Genomic DNA, 25126 nt, shown 5'->3' with positions numbered 1-25126 from the left:
TCCTTAAGCATTGCAAGCACTCTGCTCATATTTCTGAAAAGTCTTTCCAATTTTGGTTTCCAACCTGCAAATTTCCAGAAGATTGTCTTCACCTAAGCTAAAGAAGCAAAAAAAAGTCTTTTTTTTTTTTTAAACTGATTCAGTACCTAACTTGAGGTAAGAAAAATAATGTAATTGTCTTTTATTAAAAAAGACAACGTTTAACTTTCACATTTTTTAATTGAGCAGGCAATTAACCAAACCTAAAAAAATGTACACAGATGCATATGAGAGAATTTCTGTTATACAAACCAATCAAGGAGCTGATGGGATTTTCTTCCTGAGTGATGCTACAGATTTGACCCACTAGGTTATTCTGCATTTCTGTATTTAGTGTGGGGAAGTCTCTCTCAGTTAGGGACCTGTTTACTTCAATGCAAATCTGCATACCAATACCATTCAAAGACTCTTTCAAATCGAATGTTCTGGAGAAAGAGAAAATAGTGTTTAGTTTTAACAGACTTGTAACATTTGTTCCAAAGCTATTTTGACTCTGTCCTCGCTTCCCACAAAACTTTTTCTTTGGTAATTTTAATTGAAAGTTACCTTTTCCAGTAAAAGAAGATACCCAGAAAGATTTTTGCTAACTTGCTCACCAGCTTTTACAGATAGACACAACCAGAACTCCCATTAGCAGGGATGCAAGTCAAAAAAGCTTTTTTAACAGATTACTTGTTCGAATGGCTTCAAAATAACTAATTCACATGCTGGACTTTAAGCATATGCATAAACTCTGTCCTGGATATGGACTATAGTATTTAAAATATACTTAAACAGAACCTGGATGCACTGTTCAGATTATCCTATGACTGACAGTTGTTACAACAACTGTTCTCAGATGGTGTGTGTTATCAGTAGGGCTCTATCCAACTCCTGGAGGCAGGTGGCTGATTTTGTGGGCAGATAGTGGGGCCAGTGGCCACCTTCCTGGGCTTATTATGGTGCCCCCCTGCTCCACACACATCTCTGATTGGCTAAGGGGCCAAGTGGCCCCTCCCCCTGTCTCTGATTGGTTGAGGGCTGCCCATCATCCAGCCCTGCTGTTTGCCACTGATTGGCTACAAGGCCTGTCTGACATGTGGCCCTGCCCCTTGCCACTAGTTGGCGGAGAGGGGTGGGGCCACATGACAGGCAGCCCTCTCTACCAATCAGTGGAAAGGGGTTGGAGCAGCAGCCATCTTGCCTGCTCTGCTTCAAGCGAGCAGCCCTCCTCCCCACTCAGTGGGCTGCGTGGCTGGTCTTCAGCAGGTGTGAGGACTGCTGGCTTCCACTGGGGAGCCAGTAATTTCAGTTAAGTTTCCCCCCATGGATTTCAGAGACATCGCCTGATTTCTGATTTCTGTGATTTGAGTTGGTCCCTAGTTACCGGGAATGGAAACTTGTTTCAGTCTCTTAGGCCCCTTGCAGATGTGCAAGTGAAGGTACAATGGGATCCGACATGGGATCTCCACAATTGTGCTTCCTGCTATGCCACATGCTTGGCAGGAGGCATGAATGTGGGGTCCAGCATCAGATCCAGTTACACAAAACTGCCAGTGATCCCGGAGCCCAGGATCACAATCCCAGGTTCCCCCTGCACCAGGAAGCTCGCATGGTTGGGACCCACATCATCTGACAAGGCTCCCAGCTGCAGGGGCATACCCCATAACTGGGACTCCCAGCCTGACCACACATTCAGTTAATGGCATGATAGGAACCAGCAACAGTTATTATACTTTTTTTTTTTTTAATAATTATTTTGTGGTTTATTCCTTGTTTTATCATGTCATCAATTGCATTAACGTGACTGGGTAACAACTTAAGATATGATTAACTAGTTAATCATGTCTTAAGTTTAGTGCCTTAAAGACACATTAAATTTAAGGACAGTCTCTCAACACATGTGCACATGCGCGCGTGCGCACAGACACACACACACACACACAATTTGTAGTGAAGTGGCAGCTTCAGCCAAGTTGCCAGGGACTGCATGAATATTACAGACTATCTAGATCAGAGGGTGACAACATAGGACCCACACAGGGAGTGTGTGGGGGGGCCGCATTCAGCAGTTGGTGGGGGGCTTTTGATATGCATTTAAGTTAGGGGTGGGCAATTATTTCCACTGGAGGGCCACTTAATAAGTTTTAGTGAGCTGTCAAGGGCCACACACAATCTTTCAGAAGATACCATTTTAACAAAGTTAAAAAACAAAACTTATACTTAAAAAAAAAAAAAAAAAAAAATCAAACATCTACTATAACATTTTAAAATGGTATTTCAAAAAATAATGTTTGTCCCGATTTATGTTTCTCTGAATAGTGTATATAAAGACAATTATATAATAGCTCAAAATAAAGTCTTACTCTTGTATAGGGTGTGGGGGGATGTGGGTGTAGGTAAAGGGTGGGCATATGGATGTGCGTGCATGTGGGAGGGGCTGCCTGTGCGCTAGGTCTTGGAGCTGGCTGGGGGTGAGGGGAAGGGGGCAGGAGGCACTTGCAGAGCTTGCCCTGGCATGTACGGTCCATCCCTCCCCCATCTGGCCCATGCCTGTGCTGTACTCCCACCCTATGCACAGACAGCACCAACCTAGCCCTGGCCCATGCATGCAGCTTCCTGGCAGAGCTGCTGCCACAGCCACCTGAGTACTACTTGGTTTTCTCTACCTCCAGCTGTTCCTCCTCCTCCCCTTGCTGTGCCACTCTGGATAGGTAATGCATGGAAGCAGTGGGGATATGTGCCAGGCAGAAAATGCCCAGCTAGGCAGGGAAGGGAGAAGCTACAGCCAGGTGGCTCCAGCCCCAGCACACAGGGCTCCAGCTTCAGCCTGCCTTCCATCCACTCTGCCCACCTGGAGTGCTGGGCAGGCACCTGTGGGCAACTGAGTGGGTGGAATACTGCCAGGAACTGGAGCTGGAGCCCTGCACACTGGAGCAGGAGCTGCCAAGCTACAGCCCTCCCCCCCCGGCTGGGTGTATGGTGTTCAACACACATCCCCACATTCCTAACTAACCAGAGTGGTGTAACAGGGGCAGGAGGAGGAGGAATAGCTGCTGGAGGCAGGAGCTGACCAGTAGGGCTGTGCGAAGTTTTGGTCCCCGATTCAATATGGTGGAGATTTGGCCTGATTCAGTGGTTGAATCTCCAAATCCAAATCAAATCAAGAGACCGTTTAATCTCTCCAAATCAAATTGGAACCCTCTGAATCAATTCGGAGAGATTCAGCGATCCGGACATAGACAGCTTTAAACATTTTTTCTACATACCTCAAGGTATCAATGCTGATGCTGGGGCAGATAGAGCATCCCACGGGAGTCCCCGGTGCGTTCAGCAGCAGACCCAGAAGTGGATCAGAAGCAGTTCTGGTCCACTTCCAGGTCCACCGGGGAGCTCACTGGGGGGCCCCCCACACTCCTCCAGCTTGGTGACTGGTGTCTCCTGGGTCTGGGGTGAGCACCTGGGGTCCCCCTGTGGCCGATCACCAAGCTGGGGGGGTGTGGGGACACCCAGATCTGCCGCTGAGCACATGGGGAGAAGTGGACTGAAAGTACTTCTGGTCTACTTTCGGGTTCGCTGATGAGCACACAGGAGGGGGGAACCATGCTCCTGTCAGGTGCTTTATCCGCCCCACCATCTCAGTGTTCACGAGATGGTGCCTGGTACCTCAAAGTATGTAGAAAAAACATTTAAAGCTGTGTCTATGGTCAAATTGCTGATACTCTGAATCAGCATCGAATCTTCAGATTCAGATTCGGCCGAAACAAATCAGGGACAGTGATTTGAATCAACAAATCGAACCACTGTCTCCGATTCGGGACGAATCCGAATTGAATATGACCCATTTTGCACACCCCTACTGACTAGTACCTGGGAAACTGCAGCCACACTGGGAGCAGCCTTGCCAGGAAGCTGCACATACTGTACATGCTGGCCAGGGCCATCAGTGGCCCCAGGCGCGAGCACTGCGGGCTGGATGCAATCAATTGGTGGGCACCTGCCTGCAGGCCAGATCCAATCAGTGGGCAGGCCGGAACTGGCCCATGGACCATATTTTGCCCACCCCTGGTTTAAACTGATACAAAACATGTAGGTTATTAAGATTTAGTGTAATCCAATCAGCAATAAGGTTCATGTATTACATCACTTAAACCGTTTAATAAAAAACACTATAAAGTTGTTTTGAGAACCACCAGGTTATTTCCTATAAGGAAAGAAAGAGGTGAGAAACCAAACCTTACTTTGTGTTCATTCCTTCAAGCAGAGCAGCTGAAATCCTTTTTAGTTTGTCAGGAAAATCCGGTAGACCTACAATCGTTGCCCCCAGTATATTGTTTGTTATGAGATATACACAGGCTATAATTTTCAACTGATTCAGCTTTTCCTTCAACTCCTGAAGGCGAGCTTCATCGGTCACTAGCGTCTAGAATTGAAATAATAGTATCAATTATTGTAAGTTACACTAAATTGAGACCCAAGCGGCTAATACACTATTACTGGAAGCATGTGTGTGGAACTTTAATGCAATGCTGATTAAAACATGTAAATACTCACAAAAAAAAAAGAGTCTGAAAATACACAGCAATTACTCTCATCTCCTTGCATACACAGTAGCAGACCGCATGCACTATAGAACTACATTTAAAAAGAAATTTAAATAATTTGAAAAAAGAAAAAACCCCACAGTTATATCAAGAAATGGAACACTTTGCAGGCAAAGTTCTCACCAGTAGCAGGCTGCTTTATGCCAGATAAGGTCTGCATGGTACAAAGGCACCTATAAGTCCTGAACACAGTTGGAAACAGATTCCCTTAATACACAAACTAGAGGGAACAGTTATATGACTGCCTTCAAATGAATCCCTTGGGTGCTCTTTGTCCCAAAGAACAGACACAGGAAGTTGCCACTTCACGCTGTGGTAACAGTCTCCTGATCTCTGGCAACTCTATGAACTAGGGTGTCCATATTATGGTCCCTCCCACTCCTTCCATCCCCATACTGCAAGTTCTGAGCACAGGATCCTGCCCAATCATCCTAATATTCAGAGTGACTGAACACGTCTAGTTCTAGTGAATGTCAGTGGAAGGAAGCAGTGGATAGTCAATTTCTCAGTGCGGAGAGAAGAAGTCAGGCTAGTGATCAGTTATTCACTCACATAGGGAAGAGGTGACTATCTGATATACAGAACTATTTATAAATATGACATAAGAACTCTACCTTGTAGATCAGTGGTGTCAAAGATCCGGCCCATGGAGCCCTATCACCCAGTCCACAGAACTTCCTGTAGGTCTCAGACTGGTACGCTGCATACAGCACATACTGGCCCCAGCCCCACATGCCATATGCAGAGTGCATCTGGCACAGGCTGCACACAGCATGGAGGAATGGAGCCAGTGCATGCTGTACATGGGATATGTGGCCAGCCTGGGTTGCATACAGAGTGCAGCACCCATGTCAGGTAAGTCCTGTGTGCTAGATCTAGGGCTGGTCCTACAGTTCTGCACTGGACATGCAGTGTGCACTCCAGACTCGCCCTGTGCGCCACATGTACCATGCACTCCAGACTGGCCCCATGCACTGTGTGCAGGGCCAGAGCCAGCACATGCTGCATGCAATGCACAGGGCTGGAGCTGATGCTACAAGTAACAAGTGAAGTCAGTCCAGGGCATGTGCTGCATGCAACACCTGCACCAGCCCAGCCCAGCCCTGCAGGCTAGCTCTGGCATGTGGAGCTGAGCCCCATCTGGCCTGCAGACCAGCCCCACAGCTGTGGGCCAGATGAGTTTAACACCGCTGTTGTGGATGCACAAAATAATATGCATAGTATCATGCAAGTTCTCTAGCATTTCTAGGCATCAATGTCTAGATTTTGCAGCAAATATTTTACAAGCTTCATCTTTTTGTCACTGTAACAAGATTGTTCAGTTGGTTCTTATACTGAACCCCACCACTTCAGAACTGAAGTGCTTCCCCCAAAAGTTAAGGCCTGCAGGATACCTAATCACTGGGAACCTGGGTTTTCTGTTTCCCACAGAAAAACCAGAGTAAACAGCAAACTTTACCTTTTGCCAGAGGCAAATGTGGATTTCTCGTTTTATCAGAGAAACTTGTGGATTTTTCAGTTTTGCAATGAGCTCCCTGCAAGTTGGCAGAGTTCCAACATGCAGGGAGCTGGGAGAGAGCACGAGGAGGGCAGTGAGACAGAGGACACCACGTGCTTCTACATGCATATGGCCCCAGGCAGCCCAAGAGCAGCTCCCGCAACTAAGCTGGGCAGGAAAGGGGGAAGATGGGGATTGAAGTCCACACAGAGAGGGAGCTGGGCAGGGATGGGGCTGCTGCCCAGCCAGGGAGTTGTGTGGGGCTAGTGTAGGGCTAGTGGCCACAACACACAGCTGCAGGGCCCCAGCAGGGAGTGGGATGGGGCCCCAGGAGGCTTGTCGGTAGGGTGGGGGGGGGGGTGGGAGGGGCTTGTCGGGAGGCTGGGGGGGGGGCGGGGCGGCTGGCTCCATGCCATAGCACACACTCCTGAGGGAGGCCGGGGGGACCCAAATCCCCTAGATCTGTGTGCAGGGCAGGCATGGGCTGTGGGCTCCTACCCTGTTGCCCTCCACCGGGACCTCTGCATCCCAGTGGGCGCAGCCCAACACGGCAGGACACAGCGGGGCCGCACAGAGAAGATGCTTGCTGCTGGGAGCTCCCTGCTGCCCTGGCAATGTGTCTCCTGCACGCAGGGCTGCAGTAAGGGCAGTTGCACAGGACTGCACCCCTCAAAGCAGCCCTGCACACAGGAGGCGCATTGCCAGGGCAGTGCAAAGTGCACAGCACCGTTGTGTCCTGCCACCTTGCTTCCTTCCCTTGGGACTTCTGCAGCCCAGCAGGCGTGACCCAGTGCACCAGGGCACAGCGGGGCCACACGGAGAGCTCCACACTCCTCTGGCAATGAGCCTCCTGCATGTGGGACTGCTCTGAGAACAACCCTGCGCTGCTGCCCTCACTGCAGCCCTGCGCACAGAAGGAACATTGCCAGGGCAGCGGGGAACTCCCAGAGGCAAGCAACTTCTCTGCACAGCCCTGCTGTGCCCTACCGCGCCAGGTCACACCCGGTGGGCTGTGCAGGCCCCGGGGGGAGGACAGCAAGTTGGGAGCCCATGCCCGCAGCCTGTGCCTGTCCTGCACACAGATCTGGGGGGCACAGGTCCCCCCCGCCCCACTTGGGACTGTGCACCATGGTAGAGAGCCAGCCCCACTCCCCCTGCAGCAGGGAGGACCAGGGGCAGGGGGTTGTGGACCCGAGTATTTGCCCTGGCAGCTGGGAGCCCCTCCAGCTGGGCTGGGAAGCAAGGGCTGTGGGGGAGAATGAGAGGCATGAGGAGGGAAAGTGTTGTTTGGGAGATGGGGGTTCCATGCCTGTAAGCAGCTGTGACGTCTAAGTGACCTTTCCAATTTACTCTGAAGATGATGAGGTGTTGTCCTTAATCAACATCCCGGCCTTTAGCACTCCAGGTTAGTGGGCCAGGTGCCTATGAACTCCTGCCTGTAGAATTGATTCATCTGTTGGAAGTGGTCAAATTTCATGTCAATGGAACAGTGGCACTGACAAATCTCAAATGGGGCAACATTGGCCAGAGGGAACACAGATGCTCTGAAGATGAGTCAAACTTTTGAGTATGACCTGGTATAGAAAACAAAATCAGAGCAGAACACATGGCAGCAGGGGGTCTTCCCATTGAAGATCTTAGCCAAATCCTTAGCCATCTAAAATACTTCTGTTTCCCTGCTTCATAAGGAATGGAGCTAGGGATTATTTGCTTATTGCCAGTATTTGAGTTCATGCTGTTTTACAAAATGTTCCTCTAGTGGTATCAAATAAATGAAGACTAGAACTCATCCCAGAGGGATTCTCCAGATGGTATGGCAGGTACCCATCATGTGTATGGATGATGCCTGAAGAATGACAGAAGCTCTTTCAGTATGATCCTGCTAGCACATGCCACCTTTGGCATAACAGAAAAATTCCACATTTAGTTGAACCAAATGATACAGAGGCCAGCAACCTCAGTACAGACATCTAGCACTTGTCCATAGCCAACAGAAGATAGTTCATAATATAAACTGATGAACTGCTGTTTTGCTAACCTTGCAGAAAAGTTAATCTGGTCATTAAATATTATCTCGATTGTATCAGGGAAAAGGGAATTGGTATAAACTCTCTTGTCATGGTAGACAGTGTACACACATAGTATCACTAGCATAATGGTATGTCACTGTAATGCACACAGACAAAAACAGATCATTTCTAGGAGTACGCTCTTTCATTATGGAACATAGTACTATGACACCAAAAACATTGTTTTCTAAGAGATGTCTACAAAGGGTTCTATGATATCTAATGCCCTTATTGATAAAATTGTTCCAACTTACTTGCATTTACAAAATTAAGAAAATATGAGATGCTGGCATAATTCAACAAGCACTATCCAAATCACTTACTTCTGGAACTGTTTTTTGATAATCCCACTGTAAGAGTTTCAAGTAACCACTGTTTAGCACCAGAGTAGGACTCAGTTTTGGTTTAGAGCTGCTATCAGCACCAGGGGATGATGGTTCACAGGAAACAGAAGATAATTCATCTTTTATTGATTCCTTTATCCATTCTGTTGTCAGATCCAGAGCATCTAAATATTTTTTTGAAAAAGCACAGATCTACTGTACAGCTTTCGGTGGAAGCATATAGCAACTTGACAAATTATATAAGTAAATAAAAGTACTGCACTCTGGAAACCTATATACACACACACCAAACAGTAGTAGACTGCTACATCTACTGCCCAACCAACTCCTATTCCCTAATCCCTGCTTGTCTCACACACCCCATGCCCCCTTCTCTCCCAGCAATCATCACTGACCAGCTGAAATATATGGGCAGGTTATAAGTTTTACAGCACATTAGATTCTTTGGAATCCTAAGCAAAAGATTTAAACTCAAACCTTCAGAAAAAAAGACAATAAGGAACTGGCCAACTACATCAACAATCTCTCTCCTTCCACATGTTGTTTTCTTAGTGTTTTCACTGTATTTATCCAAACTCTCAGAATGACTCATTGGTGCCTTTGCAATATCTAAACTAAGCAGTTTTTCTCACCAGAGGAAAACTGCATAATGCTTTATTATGGAACTGATCCAGCCTCTTTTTACCACCAGTTATATGGCACATACAGGTTTCCCTCGCTTTATGCAGGTTCTGTATGTGCGAATTCACTCTTATGAGATGACCAAAAATTCGTTATATGCAAGGTAAATTCACTCTTATGTGATCAGTGTGGTGGAAGCCATAAGTCAGCTGCTTTGTGCAGTGCATTGTGGGAGTGACGCACACCAAAATATAGTCTCCTGTGTGGATCTGTGCTCCTCGCTCATTGTCTGTGACACGTATTTCTGTAGTTGCTATCCCCATTATGATAGTGCCCTGTGCTTATGTGTGCTGTCTGCTGTTGGTGCACACCAAAATTGTCTTGTAAAAGTGGTAGAAATGAGTCTGAGGGCCAGTACAGGCAAGGTCTTGGAACGTATCCCTATTGGTTACATTGTAAAATGGGTTCCCCTTATGCAACTTCAAGTTATGCAGAGTTTTCCAGGAACGCATGTATAGCTTAAAGTGAGGGAAACCTATATAAAGAAAAAGTCAACTAAATGTTTATTTGCATGGGTAAGGCCTGGTTTAAATTGCGATTTCCCTTGATTTCGTAACTTTTTTTTAAAAAGTGATTTTCACAAAAAATGTGATTTGCAAGGAAATGCTACAGCACAGCAGCTTGTGGGGAGTTGCCTAACAAACAGCCATATCACACAGCACTTCCTTGCAAAAAAAGATGGAGCCATGGGGGTGCTTTCACTACTGTGAAGTGCCCAGTCTCCACCCCCACCAGCAGCAGGTGAGGCTGAAGGGCAGCAGCCCCCCACAAGCAATCAAGGCCACCAGCACTTCAGCCGCCCTGCCCACCTCACAACCCTTTGCTGGTTAAGGGTACCTCCGAGTCGCTGCTGCCATGCCAAATGAGTTCAGCTGGGCTGGGGCCTGCCAGGCACCAGGCACACTGCCAGGTGAGTCTGCCCTCCCACCCCATTCGCTAGCATCATGGCTGAATTGCGTGTTGGGGGGGGTGCCACAATCTGGGTGTGAAAATGGCAGCTCCTGCCATGTTTGGGCTATGATACTAGTCAGCTGGGTCCATGATTTAAACCAGGACCTATGCATAGACATTAGCTTTTTTTTTTGGTACAGGAGAAAGTGTTCCATGAAATGAAAGGTAAAACTGACTCCTTGAATGTAAGAGGGGCTGTATGTCAGAAATTATACCATTTTGGTGTTGCGCATAGTAACCAATCACCTGCAGGCAACTGTTATTACACAGTGTTATACGGGGTTATTTTTTCTCCCCATGCCTAACGCTAAAAATTATCTATAAACACACAGAAAGGCTGGCTTTAATGGCTTCTACCAGACCTGATTAGTTAAGTGAACATACCAACAGCTTAATACTTACTTGGCGTTTCTTCGAGAATTTCTTGGAATTTTGTTCTTTCATAGTCTACCAAGTTACGCTGAAGGTGTGGTCTGAGGTTCTGAATTGTGTAATTAACCATATCCATTTTCATGAGATCCAGAACATGTAATATTTGTCTGAAAGTATAAAAGGCAAGATTTTGTAATGCAGAGCCATGGAAAAGTTTGAAGTTAGCTCTCACGGTGAATATGTATGCTTTTAAATAGAATGCCCGATACACAATCACATATATTCGTTGCATTCCAATTTGAAGACGAAACATGTTCTAGGTATTGAAGAGACACTATTACCGCTGCAATACGGCTATTCTAAAGCATTCCATGGTGATCTGCATCACAGAATAGTTTGGGAAATAAAATAAAATGATACAAAATTTAAATTACAGACTTAGAAAAAGATGTTAAGTACTCAAGACACCGGTGATTACTTAAGGCCAGCCACGGTAAAAGAGGAAGGTTTTACAGGAATATAAAGTGCATCTTGCCTAAAACCAAATGAGATTTTTAAAAATACCAGCAACTTTAAGTATAAATAGCTTCTTATCCTCCCATTAAAACAATCTGCTCCTTTGTATAAATCAACTCATAGTAAATATATCTATTTTTCACATAGGTGGCTATTATGGTTTACTCTTATTATTATAACAAAAATATATTTAAGGAATGATGAGCTGGATTTTTGCGGACACATGCAAACTGGTTAACCAAATAGCAGCAGTAAATTATTTATTAAAGGGAATGTTAGAGCCAAAAATATAGTCTCACTTTCAGGTGGAGCATATAATACATGCAAAAAAAAGTTCAAGAGACTCACTCATCTTTTTACTTTAAAAAAAACCAAGCAAATAAGCACAGTACTTATAAAAATCCTTTAACTGTATGACTTTAAGGCACTTTTCAGAACAATACTTTTTTCAAATCAGGATTTACAAACAATATGCTTATAAAGAGACAAGCAGGACTCCAAAATTAAATACTACGATACTGAATATCTAAAACACACATCAGTCATGTGAAAACAGTTAGAAAATTCCTTGACTTGAGCTAGATGCTCCAATTTAATATTAGCTCTATTGCCTCGTTCAAAGTGGTATTTCTCCTAATAAGAGCAACAGAATAAAACGATAGCTGAACACCAACCTCAGCAACTCTACAATATCATCAGTTGCTTTCAACTGTTTTATGTCATCATCCCTTACTGGAGCACACAATTTCCCCATAGTGTTGATGACATAGCTAGCTAGTCCATGAACATCAACAGCATTATGTTCAGCTTGTTGTCTTATAAGATCTGTATCCAGAACCTCACATATTTGGTTTCGAATCCTGTTTGCTCCAGGAGTCAAAAAGGAAAGAAGAATCTAAAATAAAAAAAACCAACAAATTGCCTATCAGTAAGAAATTAAGTTAAGTGAAAGACTTTGCAAAGTTTCAAGTGTATGTTGTTGAGCCTGACTTAAAGAAAAAAAATAGTTGGAAAGACAACGCATCATTTCATTCTAAATGGAAGCAGATGAAGGAAATACCATGCCGTTCCATGAAGCTGCTGACAATTTGTTTCCTGGGATATCAATTAAAAGTTTGTGAAACTTGAGCTGTCCACAGGAGTAAATATTTTTTTTAGTTAATTAGTACCAAGAAACTCAGTAATATATAGACAAGCCTGATCTTCCCTTATTCAGGGGAAAGAATTGCTTTTGTCTACTAAAAATACAGTATCGTAGCTCAATATGAAAAATGACACCTCTCATTCAGATGCCCTTGAGTAAGAGGTCTGTACAGATGAAGTCAATGTCAGGACAGGGGAATAGACTGCTCTCAGAATATAAGGAGCATAAAAGAAGGGGAGGGGGGAGAAAAGACTAACTTGCCTCCTTAATTTCTTCAAAGAGCTTGATAGCATGTTCATATTCTGGAGGATCTTCATTCAATTCTGATTCCAAAAGATCCCAAAATGCCTTGTGTACAATTTTTTTCACCCTACCCTCCAAGCTACAGGGGGAAAAAAAATCCGTTTTAATTAAAAAAAGCAAAGGAAATTTTACAAGTCTGGTAACTTGATCAAAAGAGTCCACCACACTGCTAAGTGGAATATTTAAATCTACAAGCATTATCACTTAAGCTATGGGTTACCAGAGTCCATAAATCAAGTGCAATTAAGAATTCAGCAAAAAGTCTTCCTATGAGAATCCTAGTATTGCAGAAAATGGTGATGACAATTCATTATACAAGTATTAACATGAGGGACTTGTACACTATTTCTGACCCAACAAAGCGTGCGCTAAATCAGTTCCACTGGCCTAATACTATGGGGGACTGGGCTTTATCAGAAGTAATTATAATTAATGATATACAAGCAGTAGCAGATCCAAGAATGTGCCCTCCTCCCATCCCCACGCCCCCAACATACACTTTGGCTATGTCACATGCACACAGAGCTCTAAACACTCTGCCCAGTCCAGGTGGACTCCTGTGTGAGCTCTGACTGAGCAGGGCTTAGCCACAGGCAGTTTTGTGCAGCTCTATAGAGTGCAAGGGGTGAACACTGCTGCTGTTCACCCTTTCCCTTCATCCCTGCCGATTTCAGGAGCAGGGGAAAGAAGGGGATGAGAAGCAGTGAGAGCAGTCACCCCATGAGCTTCAGGGCCATGCAAAAGCAGGGGCTCCAGGCCAACCCCATGCCAAGACCTCACTTGTGACAATCAAAGAGCTGACACATCACCTCTGAATGGCCCCCTGCACGCCAACAGAAGTTGATCCACTAGCACCGCCAGATTACATTTTAAAATTATAGCTTAACTGCATAAATATTTCCTTCCTTCCCCTGTCTTGTTGGAAATTTTCACACACCATGCAGGACAATATCAGTGCACTGACTGCATAGATAAGTCCATAGTTTATACATAAAGTTATTTACCAAGTCCACTGTGTAGTAAAAGCTGTATACAGTATACCTGGTTGTACAACTTTGATTCCTATTCCCCTCTTTCCCAGAGGATTTAAACTGGGAAGCATTAACAAAGCTGTTCTCCATCTCTACTACCAGAAAGAGGTAGTTGACCATGTTAATTTCAAGTTAAAGCAGAAGGCAGGGCAGAGTGGCACCTTAGGGAGTTTATACATGCGCTCTGGGAGGCACGGGGAGTGCTTTAATTAGTGCAGCTCCGAGAGCCATGCTAATTAAAAGCACCCAGAGTGCCGTGTGTAACAGCATTCCTGTGCTGAAAAATGGTGATGGGCACTACGAACTAGAATTTGAACAAGCTTTAAAGCGCCCCACCGCCATATTTCAGCACAGGGACACTGCTACATGTGACACTGGAGGCTGCTGGAGTGTGTTAATTTCCGTGGTCTGGCAGACTCTATTAATTGAGCCTGCTACAACGCGCTGGAATTACTGGCAGCAGACTCCCTGCACATGTGTTGGAGCCCTTATGAACTAACTTGTTCAGAGAGGCACGTGCTTCCATATGCTACAGTCTACTTAAATCAGGTGCCATGAATGGGCTTGCAGAGAGCAGGGGTACTAAACAGAAAGGAATAAAGTCATTTAAACACAAAGGATAGGGAAAAGGGGAGGAAAACAGTGGAAATGGCTAAGCCCCAGAAGGAGGGTTGAAGAGTTCAAAAGGGATAAAACAAAGCAGTTAACCCACTAAGGGACACAGGCGTTATAAAAGCTAGTCCAGGTGAGGGGATAATAATTCAGAGTCTCTGTTGAGACCATACTTAAACACAACTCAGCCTATGGATGATTTCTTGTTCTGCAATTCTGCACTCGAGTTATTTTTTTTGAAGTTTTGTTTTTTTAAGAACAGGTACTCTTGAAGTCAGTGATGAAATGTCCAAAAATGTGTTCTGCCACAGACTTGTCACATTCTGGAATTGAAGTCAGAGTGGCATCCATTCATTTTTTTCATGTAGGGATTGCCCCATCTGTCCAGTATGGACAGCAGGTGGGCATTGTAAAATGATGATTGCACAGATTATGCTGATAGAGGAGCAAGTGAATAAACCCCAGATAATGTTTGGTCCAGTGATGATGTGGCCTGTATTGATGAGTAGACTTAGCTGGCATCTAGGTCATTGCAAGACCTGGGGGCTTGGTGAGACCAGAAGTTAGGCAGTCTGTTGCTGGAGAGATGTCATTTGAGATCAGGGGGGCTGCCTGTAAACCAGGACAGACTTGTTCCCCAAGGCTGCGTTGCAGCGATAATTTTCTAGGAGAGGTCAGAAATCATTAACAACGTACCCAAGGTGTCCAAACTGGGGGCTGTAGGTGATAAAAAGAGGGATTCTGTTGGACTTGTTATGGAATTAATATTGTAGAAAGTCAGAGCAGGGTCTGAGTCTGGCTCTATCTATTTGAGAGGCTTGCAACTGCATTGTAAGTGTAGATATCAGATCCCTATAGTGTGCACCCTGGTGAGTGGGCTCAGAGCAGATATGCCTGCAATCTAAAGCTTGGCTGTGGGTCAATAGTTCTCAACCAGAGTGCTGTAGCACCCTGGGGTGCCTTCAGATCCTTTCAAAGGATGCCACAGGGTGTCATACACCATCAGCATTTTCTAAAAGGAATTCACAGTGCTAAAACCATTCTATCCTGTTCTGGTCTTTCTGAGTTTTTTGCAACAGGAGAATTACTCTGTTATTTTTCTATAGTAAAAAAGGAGTGAAAACTAAGCTGGTATTTTCTGAGGCGCGTCTTCAGCCTAAGGAGGTTGAGAACCACTGCTGCAGATGACAGATCTAATGGTGTGCTTAGGATGAAAGCTGGTGGCCCGGAGGTAGGTGTAGCACTCAGCAAGTTTCCAATACAATGTGGTGGTGATGTGGCCACTGCAGACATTCACAGTGGTGTTCAGGAAATGAATATGCTGGGTAAAGCAATCAAGAGTCAGTTTGATGAAGGGGCAGAAGTTATTAAAAGTCCTGGTGGAATTTCTCTAGAGATTCCTCCCCAGACATCCATATGATGGAGATGTCATTGATGTACCTTAGGTACACCAGGGAGATGAGAGAGACTCAAGATCTGTCAAATACATTGGCAGATACTGGTGGGGGGAAAGCATGCATGTGCCCATAGCAGTGCCATTCATTTGTAGGTATAGCAAGTCTCCAAACCTAAAATAGCTGTGGGAGGACAAAGCAGAAGATCATGATAGAAACAGCAGCAGTGGCATCACTGAGGATAAGGTTGCTTATAACTTTTAATCCATCCTCATGGAGGATGTTGGTTACAGAGATGTGACATCCATGGTAGCTAATATGGTGTTTGCTGGAAGCTTGTCAATGGAGCCTAGTTTCTTTAGGAAATCTGTGTCATTGAAGTAGCTGGCAGCTCCAGTGGCATACAGGAATAGGATAGAGCCAAGGGTAGCCAAGAACTCCCTCTATGATATGCACCATTCTCTGGCATGGGCACTACTGGGTTGCCAGGTTTGTGGCTCTTTGGTAATAAGTAAAAGGTACCTAGTGTAGATTCCCAGGAGGTAGATGCATCAGTCCTCTCCTGTGGTAGCATCTTTAAAAACTTATAGTTCCCTCTAGTATTGTTCTGTGGGACCTTTGGTCAGAAGTTTGTAAAACTATTGGAAAGTTGTCTCTTGGCTTCCTGCAAGTATGCTGTTTTATCCATGCAACAGTGGTACCTCCCCTTTCCACACTTTATCAGCCAAGTGTATGATATCATCAGGGTTATTTTTAAAGTTTCGATACAGTTCTCTGTTGTGCAGGACTGAGGTTGTAATATAAACAATGGGTTTTTTTAAAACTGCAAACAAGAAATCATTCAGACTGGACCATGGTAAGTATGGCTTCAACAGAGACTCCAGATTCTTAACTCATTATCCAGACTAGCATTTATAATCCTTATGTCCCTCAGCAGGTTAACTGTTTTATTTATCCTTTTTGATCTCTTCAACCAACCTCTACCTCCCTCAGCAGTTCCTTCCCCTTTCCTATCCATTGTATTTAAATTACTATATTCCTTCTATCCCTGCTCTTTGCAAACCCATTCATAGCATCTTATTAAGTAGGCTACAACCTATGAAAGCTCATGCCTCTCTGAAAAGGCAGTCTAAAACAGTGCTTCTCAAACAATCTGATGTGGTGGACTGGCAATTTTTTTTCCAGTGGGCCAGGGACCGGTGCCCAGTTCAGCCGGTGGCAGCAACTGTGTGTAACAGTGCTACACAAATGTGCGACTGGCTGTTTCTTTCTCTTTCCTCACCTCGCATGACGTGACATCACCTGGAGTGCTGGAACGTACGAACTGTGGCGCTATGACATATCAATGTTATGCTTCTGAAAATATATTTCTCTCTTTCCTGGCAACTCGCTGCAGACTGGTGACTGGTGGCTCGCAGACCGGCACTGGTCCGCGGACCACCACTTTGAGAAGCACTGGTCTAAAAGATACCACCCTGCCCTACCTTTCACTAGCAGAATTTATATTGCATAGATCCTTCATGTGGAACATGCAAACAAAACACAGATCATCATATAGTCCAAGGAAGCATATAAGCTATACTATACTGCAGCTTACCGAGAGAATTCTCGTGACCTGCCTCTTCCACATCCCACCCCCAAAACCAGTTTCTGCAAAATTCAGGATCTTACTTTTAGATTCCCTAAAATACCTGTTCTGAGGAAGGTCAACATGTTTCATGCAGAAGTTTTCATTTACAGCAATTTCATGAGCTAGTGTCAAATTTGACAAGTTCCTTGCAGCAGCCATCAGTTCATCAAACGTAACTACTTTAGGAGGACTTGTTGCTGGAATGAGAACCACAAAACCATTGTAAACATGTTCAATCATATATAAAAACAAAATACAACCACCACACCAGATTGGAATACAGTAATCTACTTTGCAAGTGACTAGGTGTGATATTTTATTTCTTGCTAACTGGAAACAGGGCATCAGAAGCTAGCAAGACTGTCAGATTTTTGCATCACCTTAAAAAAAGAAGAAAAAAAAAATCAGGTTAGTCAATTAATGTCCTCTTGCCTTTGGGAGTTGAAAATATCTTATGACACGTTTTTAAGAGCAGCAATTGACTTTGACCTCTTAGCTGAGGTAACCTTTCCACTTGAACCAGATCCCAAAATTTAAAATAGATTGCCCCGAGTTTGGGGCTAGCAGATTTTAAATCAAAGTCATTAAGTAACAAAGCACACAGGCTATATATTATACTAGCCAACTGCCCATCAAGAATGACTGGGGTGGGGCAGGGACAGAGCACTGCCACCCAACACCTTGCATGGCCACTGATCTACCTCTGGTGCCATGCGCATACCCCCCCACCCCCGCATCCAGCCCCATGCACCAGAGCAGGGTGGGGGACATGGCCAGCACCCCACACCACCACCTCCAAGGAACAGGGCCAGGGACCTTGCCTCCCTACTCCATCCCCTCCGTCATGATGGCACTTCGCCATCCCAGGCCATCTCCATGACCTCAGGGACTTGCCAACCCTCCCCAGCCCCTCAGTCCCTGCTGTCATGGGGGGAGGCAGGCAGGGACATAGCCCTGCATACAACCCGCCCCGCTTCCCACGCTGTATCAGGTCCAGGTCAGTTTCCCCTGCCATCCATCATCTGCCTTCAAGGAGCAGGGCCAGAGAGGGTGGAAAGGCCAATGCTGCTGGCCTCGCCCCTCCGCTCTGGCCTTGCTGGGGGATGGCGCTGCCATGACAGCAGGGACTGAGGGGCCAGAGTCGCGCCCCGCGGCTCGGTCCTTGGGGGGGGGGGGCCCTGCCATGACAGCAGGGACTGAGAGGCCAGAGTCGGGGTGGGCACGAGGCCAGCAGCACTGGCCTCCCCCGGCCCCTCAGTTCCTGTTGTCATGGCAGTGCCATCCCCCTCTGCCTCCAAGGAGACCGTCTGGCCTCTCAGTCCCTGCCCACTGTCACGGCAGCACTTCAGTCTGTGCAGAGCACTCAGATTGTTGTTTCAGTAAGCATTGTGATTGGCTGCCAAGACAACCAATCAGAGTGTGAATAAAGCGTTAAGGACAGACAGACAGACAAACTAGGCTTTCATAATATTAGAATTAATGAGCACAACAACAGCTAAATTTCTTTCTATAGTCACTGTAACAACATTCTTAAATCAGTACTCAGAGCTTAAGCAATTTCTGCTCCATAATAGATGCCACACTGTCTTGGCCTCATAATCATGCCTTACTGAAGAAGGCAGGGGCCAGATGAGTGGTGCAGGATTGGTCCATGGACCAGAGGAATGGTGTGGGACCAGCCTTGCAGGCCAGATCAGGCTCATGGATTGCCCCCACCCTTCTGGTTCAGGACCTGGCAGGAAGAAGCCCATCATCCTGGGCATGTGGCTGCCACCATAGGAACTAGTCATGGTGTTGGGCTCCTTCCTCCACTGCTGCTGGGGTTCCAGCATTGTAGCTCATGCCCAGGAGGTTGACTGCTGCCCTGGGAACAAGCTGTAGTGCCGGGCTCCTCCCCCCCAGTGCTATTGGACTTCCATCACTGTGGCTGCAGCCCAAGTACTTGGATATAGCCATAGGTAGGTTCCTCAGTGCTGCATGAAGGCTGCAGGCCAGATGATCTGGGATTTTGAGCTGGATCCAGCCTGAGATCCACATGTTTTACCCCAAGATTAAGAGATTAGTTAGGGTCAGTACAGCACTCCATGATTAAGGTTTTTTTTGTCAATTTTTAAACACAGTAGTATTTACCTGTGTAATCACTCAGAATAACTTGCCTTTCTCCACCTCTGTACTTTGAATTCTTAATGCATAGTTAAAGGAATGTCATACTCTATGCATTTAGCTTCATAATTCTGAAATTTAAGGTGTGAATGGAGGCACTGCTGCTCTTTACATGAGATCACATTTGGGAAATTAACAGAACAGCACTACAGTGTGACCTATAAGTCAAAACCAGAATTACTCAATACAATAATGCTCTGCCTGGTACACTTTGCTTGCTCTTTCAGGTGGAAGGAATCACACTTGCTGCATGTGTGCCCAAGCAGAGGATCTGCTCAGACCTCCTGGCTGTATTCCATACCTTTGACACAGCAATGGTCACCTCAAGCAAGCTGTGCCCTTCTAATATTAATAGGGAAATCCAGGTCCTACTTCAACAACCAAGGACACCAAAGAAACAAGAGAAGAGAGTTAGCCCAATGGATCTACATGCACTTTGCAGGTTTTGTTTAAATCTGCTTACAGGCAGGAGAGCTGGGTTTGCTTGAAGAATCACTGGTAAAACTCTGCCTTGAAAATTCAGAGTCACTGGAAGAAGCTGTGCTCTCAGACAATCTTGAAGAATCTGAATCACTGATCTGGTCATCACTGAGAGGCATTTTGATTCACTTGATATACTAGGCAAAGCCTATAAAGACAAATATATATTTCCTAAAATATCTCCCCAAAAATGTTTTGATTAGTTACCATTATGGATATTGTAGGCTACATTGCAAAAACAGGAACACTACCAGCCCTCAACTTTAGTTGATTATGAAAAGTTAATTAAAAATATATAGGACTGTGCATGTCTTAACATAAACAATTAGCCAGTTTTTCCAGGATGTTTTATACCTGGGTTTCTGTTGTATAATTCTTTGAGGTACATCTTATAGACTTCAAAAATGCATACAAAAGTCTAAATAAAGACAGAAAGTACCACACACTACCAGTTGGTACAAAGTCATTGTGTTGTCAGAAGTATCAAAAACAAAGTTCTCGCACTCTTTAGAGGTATTCCTTATAACACTACCGCTTCTACTTGCTTATTTCTATGGAATTAACCATCTGAGAGTAATTTTATTTCTATAACTGCCCAGGAGACGACACTTTAGCTACTGCTTTTCTTCTGCAAAGTGACTGTAGCTACGGGGACCAATCATATTTGGGAGCAGGGGCAAGAGCTGTGGGGATGTGGGGGAAATAATACACCCTTTTAAATCGTTTCATGGCCCTTGACACTCAAAAGGACCCACTGCACTGGTGTTCTGGCCCCAGCTGTGGCCTGAGTGTGCCCTTGAGACATGCACCTGGGGTGCTTCCACATCTTGTGCTGCCTTTCTGCCCCCAAAACTCCTTTTTCCCCTTTCTCTTGTCTGCTACTTTACCATGGAAAGCCAGTTGAGAAGTGCCAGAGGCCTGTGTTGCCTCAGCCCTGTCAGCCCTTAGGAGAGTGGATTTTGCCCTCTAGAAGGATTATATCCTTCTCCAGTCGCATGCTCAAAAAAATGGATCCCTCTTTCCATGGAATAAGGCAAGCAAGTCTAAATGGTCAGACACTATGGAGCCACAAGTATCACTGGCAACAAGTGGCTTGTAGACCGGAAACAAAATGGATTTATTTTTATATATGCTTTCTTATGCTTGTCTTTTATTTATATATAAAAATAAATAAAAAGACAAGCATAAGAAATCGAAAGAAAACATCAGAATAACTTGTTCTTATCCTGGACCTTAAATCCAAGGATGCAATCTTTAACCAGCTTCCCAGGTTAGACAGTAGACTATGCCACTGAACTTGCCAGGGCCTCCTGTATCTCCCTGTCAGCTTATTGTTCTCAGCCTCCTTGGCAGAGGTACCTCAGTCCCTCACCCTGCAGCCAGGAAGACTGAAGACAAAGCTGTGTTCTCTAGGCAGGCTTAAGTACCATTGCCTGTCTGGCTATTAACATACATCATCCCTTCCTCTCTAGGGGGACCCACATTATGCCACTAAGTTTGTACCCCCAGTACATGTTTACCAGAGTACAAATCTGCATCCATTTTGGGGTGAATCCATGACACCTACCTACAGCAGCAAGCCACCAAATAAGAACTACTACGTTGAGTTGTGTAGTCTTCCCCTAAGAAAAGAAAAGCAAAAAAAAAAATTAGTAAAAACCTAATGTTACCAATTACAGTAGTAACATGCAATCCAAGAACCATCCTGTTTCCCAAAAAGCTTAAGAGTAGAATTGCTTCCCTCTTGAAATAAATTAAGTTACATCTAGGAAAGAGCATGGCATCTGTATGCTCTTGCTATACATTGTAAAAAAACCCCACACAAACAAAAACAAACAAAACCAAAAAAAACCCCCACAAAAAACTTAGAACAGGAAATGAAGATTATTCATCTAATTAACACCACAGATGGAATTAAACAGTTACAGTATAATTACTCAAAATGGAATGTGGTTTAAGCAGCAACATTAGTATACCTATCCTGGCGTAAAGTGCCATGGGATACACAATGGTCATAGTTAGAAGCTTTTAATGAGATGCTACCTCGTAGCATTTTGTCTTAAAATGTTCTTCCTCAGTTCTTCTCAAGATGAATGCAGCTCTACGTTTGCAAACCTAGGGCCAGTGCCTAATGGATCAAGAAAGGTAATGAACTTCATTCATAACCAAGCAAGTATAGCTATGGTGTGCAAATTTCTTCCAGCCTTTTAACTGCCTAGCCTGAAGAGGCCTATCAGTTGGGGGAGAGAGGGATTAGGACAGTGGGGGGGAGGGGGTGATAATGACCAATTTGTTTTCTATACCCAGTCAACCCTCACCGCTGAGAGTACCAACATGTCAGTTTGCTGTAGTTTTGAACGCGACTGCCTATCCACTAAATAAACTTGATTTTAAATTTGCCAGCTCATTCTATACAGCCCCTCATACTAAGCTCATTTGACAATACCAAGGCAACTTCCATTAACGCATTAAGCAAGATGACTCATATCTGTGTCAGAAGTTTCTTCTCATCCTCCTCCTAAGGAGATAATTATGTTCAGCGGAGTGTCTTATTCAGTTGAGTTTCTTAAAAGAGAGAGGCATATCAGAGGAACAATTGCCAGTGTAGTGCTGCAGTTTTCTGAAATAACGGTAGAATTGTTGCTAGGAGTGGGGAGGTCACAAGTTCATGTTATGAAAGGTCTCTTCAAATATTTTAATTGTGGGCTTGATATACATGTTTTGTGGCCTGTTATGCAAAAAGAAACTAGATGATCATAACATCCCTTCTAGCCTTGAAATCTAGCCTTGTAACCTACTAAAACTGCAAATAAATGGAATCATATAAGCTACTGTAGAAATGCACTCCCACTTTCTTGATCAAAGGTATTCACAAATATCTTCACAAAAAATACCCACACTTCAAATACACTTGTATGGAAAGAGGCTAAAGGGTATATATTTATTCTAGAGACAATAAGGGGCGAGTCTCATTTTCAGGAATTGCACCACAACAGCACACCACTTTTTTGAGACTTAAATAAGTATGAAGATCCCTACATGGAGCTATCTTCCAAATACTGGATACCTGAGAACAGCATGATAAAATGGTTTTGCCTTTAAAAAGTCATAGCATGCAGCATGTTCTACAGAAAAATGTTGAGTCCTACATATTAAGGATAGAGCATGTACGCAGTTTGTACTTATTTGAATTATTCGATATAGTTATAATTCATTTAGTTCTCATCAAGAGGCACATGGCAGACTAGAAGATTTGAAGCTGTCAGCGCACCAAGAGAGATCTGAACAGACAGTAGCATTATGCTATCTTGCCCCACAACTACATGGCGTGAAAGAATCTAATTCATGTATCTATTCAATCTTTGGACTTTTCAGACACTAAAGGGTTTCTGGTAAGGTGTTTTAGCAGTGGATACCTGTGTACTAAAAAGAGACCAAAGCCTAATTCCACCTAATATCAGTTCCCACAGCGCACACATACACAGGTGCATCTGTGAGAAACAGAAAACAATTTGACTTGCCAGCACAGTCACTGACAACTTTTTCATCTCCTCTGTGACCAATGAACCCTCTTGTCTGTTGGTAGAATCCCCTCTGCCAAGAAAAGCAAAGATTGTGCACATGGCACTGCAGTGTCGTAGCAGCTGTGACTGGCTGTCAGAGGCAGGTAAAAACAGACAAGGTCTGTGAAAGAATCACCTACCAGGTATTTGTGAGAAAATACAGACTGCAACCCTGTCATCAATTCCTCATGCGTGTGCTCGTGATTCAGTAAGAGGCTGCACAGCCAGCTTTTCCTTGCCAAGTTTTTTGACGGAAAAAATTACTTCTGATGAATTCAAGGAATCTCTCTTGTACTGACTTATGTTTTGGAGCCTGAAGAGAAAAACATCTGCTCCGTCTCTCCTTTGATTCAGAGTGCTTTGTATCACAGTTTCTGCCCCTTGTTTAAAGCCCCAGGGAGCGCATTTCTGTATGTGCCAAGAGTCAACCTCAGCTTTGCACTCAACAGCTCCGTCTGGATTTCTGCAGCAGTCTCGCTGGCTTATTTCTCCCCATGGGCCTGCCTGTTGAGATTTCAGGTGCTGGCTGAGTTGTTACTATTGTTTGGCTTGGGGTGAAGTCGACTGTGTTCCTTCTTAGGGTGTCACGGCTGTTCACTCTGGCGAGGATACAGTATCATAGGGCGTTTATGCACGTTCTCCAAGAGCAGCAGTGCTTTAATTAGAGCGGCTCTAATTAAAGTGCCCGGAGTCCCTTGTGCATCAGCATTCCCATGCTTCAAAATGATGGCAGGGGCACGAAGTGCAGGGACACTGATACATGGGAGGCGGGAGGCTGCTGGAGCGTGGCAATTACCATTAATCAAGTCTGCTCCATTGTGTTGGAACAGCCTTGCTTGCTCCTGTATAGGTGCCCATAGAAAAGCAGGGCAGGAAGGGACCTCCAGAGGGCATCTAGTCCAACCCCCTCCCTGAGGCAGGAGCATCCTTATCCAAACTAGCCGGTAAGCTAAACTCTGCATAAAACTATTGTCAACCCTGACACCACACAGACCCCGCTCCCTCACCCATCACGGGTAAAGCAGGGGAACCAGGGCAGCCAATATCCAGCTTCTATGCCCTATTAGCAACAGACACTCAAGAGATCCCAGGCCACTACAGAGGAAGGCAACCCCTGCTCTCCCCCCCAAGTCCATTTGATCCGACCACGCAGTAAAACTCCTTCCAGGTCCAAATCTGGTGCTGGGTCCGACCCGGAGCCGAGGGGAAGCCGCTGCCGCCAGGAACCCCCGGCTTTGATCTCAGCACGGGCACAGCCCGGCCTGCCGCCAACAACCAATGCTGTGAGGGAAGCTTCAGACCCTCTGGCGACGTATCCCGTTTCGTCAGCACTCCTGCGCGTACACACGTGCGCGCGCCTGCCGAGAGGAGCAAAACAGCCCCCACCCCGGCCGGCTCCTCCCCCGGGGCCGGCCCAAACAAACAGTGTCTCTAAGCGCCGGGAGGAAGGGAAGGGTGGGGGGGGGGAAGTCCCCGCCCTGCCCGTGCACCCCCGCCCCGGGCGGGTCTCAGCGGACCCCCGCGCCCGCTGCGCTGTTCACCGCCCCCGGCAGGGTGCAACGAGCCCCTGCGCGCACTGCACTCACTCACTCACCCCGCCCTGCAGTGTCATGCAATGCAGCGCCGTGCGATGTCCGAGTGCAGTGTAATGCCGTGTAGTGCGGGGCAATGCAATGCAGTAACACAGCACTACTCCCCACAGGCCGGGGCTTTAACTCTCTTCCCCCCCCCCCCCCCCCCCCTTCTTTCACTT

The 25126-nt window shown here is 45.5% G+C and overlaps 1 protein-coding gene across 4 annotated transcripts in view; it reads right to left on the bottom strand.

Annotated features, from left to right (window-relative positions):
* The window catches only part of TCP11L2 (t-complex 11 like 2), a 28739-nt gene extending 3644 nt beyond the window's left edge, over positions 1-25095 (bottom strand). Inside the window, exons 1-10 of one of the 4 annotated variants that reach the window (XM_006024264.3) lie at positions 24968-25095; positions 21378-21432; positions 19794-19958; positions 17229-17364; positions 12459-12579; positions 11728-11948; positions 10568-10704; positions 8513-8697; positions 4260-4441; positions 292-464 (exon numbers count right to left, since the gene is read on the bottom strand). In XM_006024264.3, coding sequence (XP_006024326.1) covers positions 292-464; positions 4260-4441; positions 8513-8697; positions 10568-10704; positions 11728-11948; positions 12459-12579; positions 17229-17364; positions 19794-19929 — 1291 coding nt within the window. In that variant the 5' untranslated portion in view covers positions 19930-19958; positions 21378-21432; positions 24968-25095. Of the gene's footprint in view, positions 1-291; positions 465-4259; positions 4442-8512; positions 8698-10567; positions 10705-11727; positions 11949-12458; positions 12580-17228; positions 17365-19793; positions 19959-21377; positions 21433-23513; positions 24769-24967 lie in introns of those variants that run through there. The other 3 variants (XM_014520250.2, XR_003094226.1, XM_025204897.1) reach the window with 3 other exon arrangements.
* Positions 25096-25126: the final 31 nt, after the last annotated feature.

This window comes from Alligator sinensis, unplaced genomic scaffold (genome assembly GCF_000455745.1).
Source record: "Alligator sinensis unplaced genomic scaffold, ASM45574v1 scaffold267_1, whole genome shotgun sequence".
NCBI lineage: Eukaryota > Metazoa > Chordata > Crocodylia > Alligatoridae > Alligator > Alligator sinensis.
The sequence above is the reverse complement of the archived record's forward strand: the minus strand, read 5'-3'. Positions and strand labels throughout refer to the sequence as shown.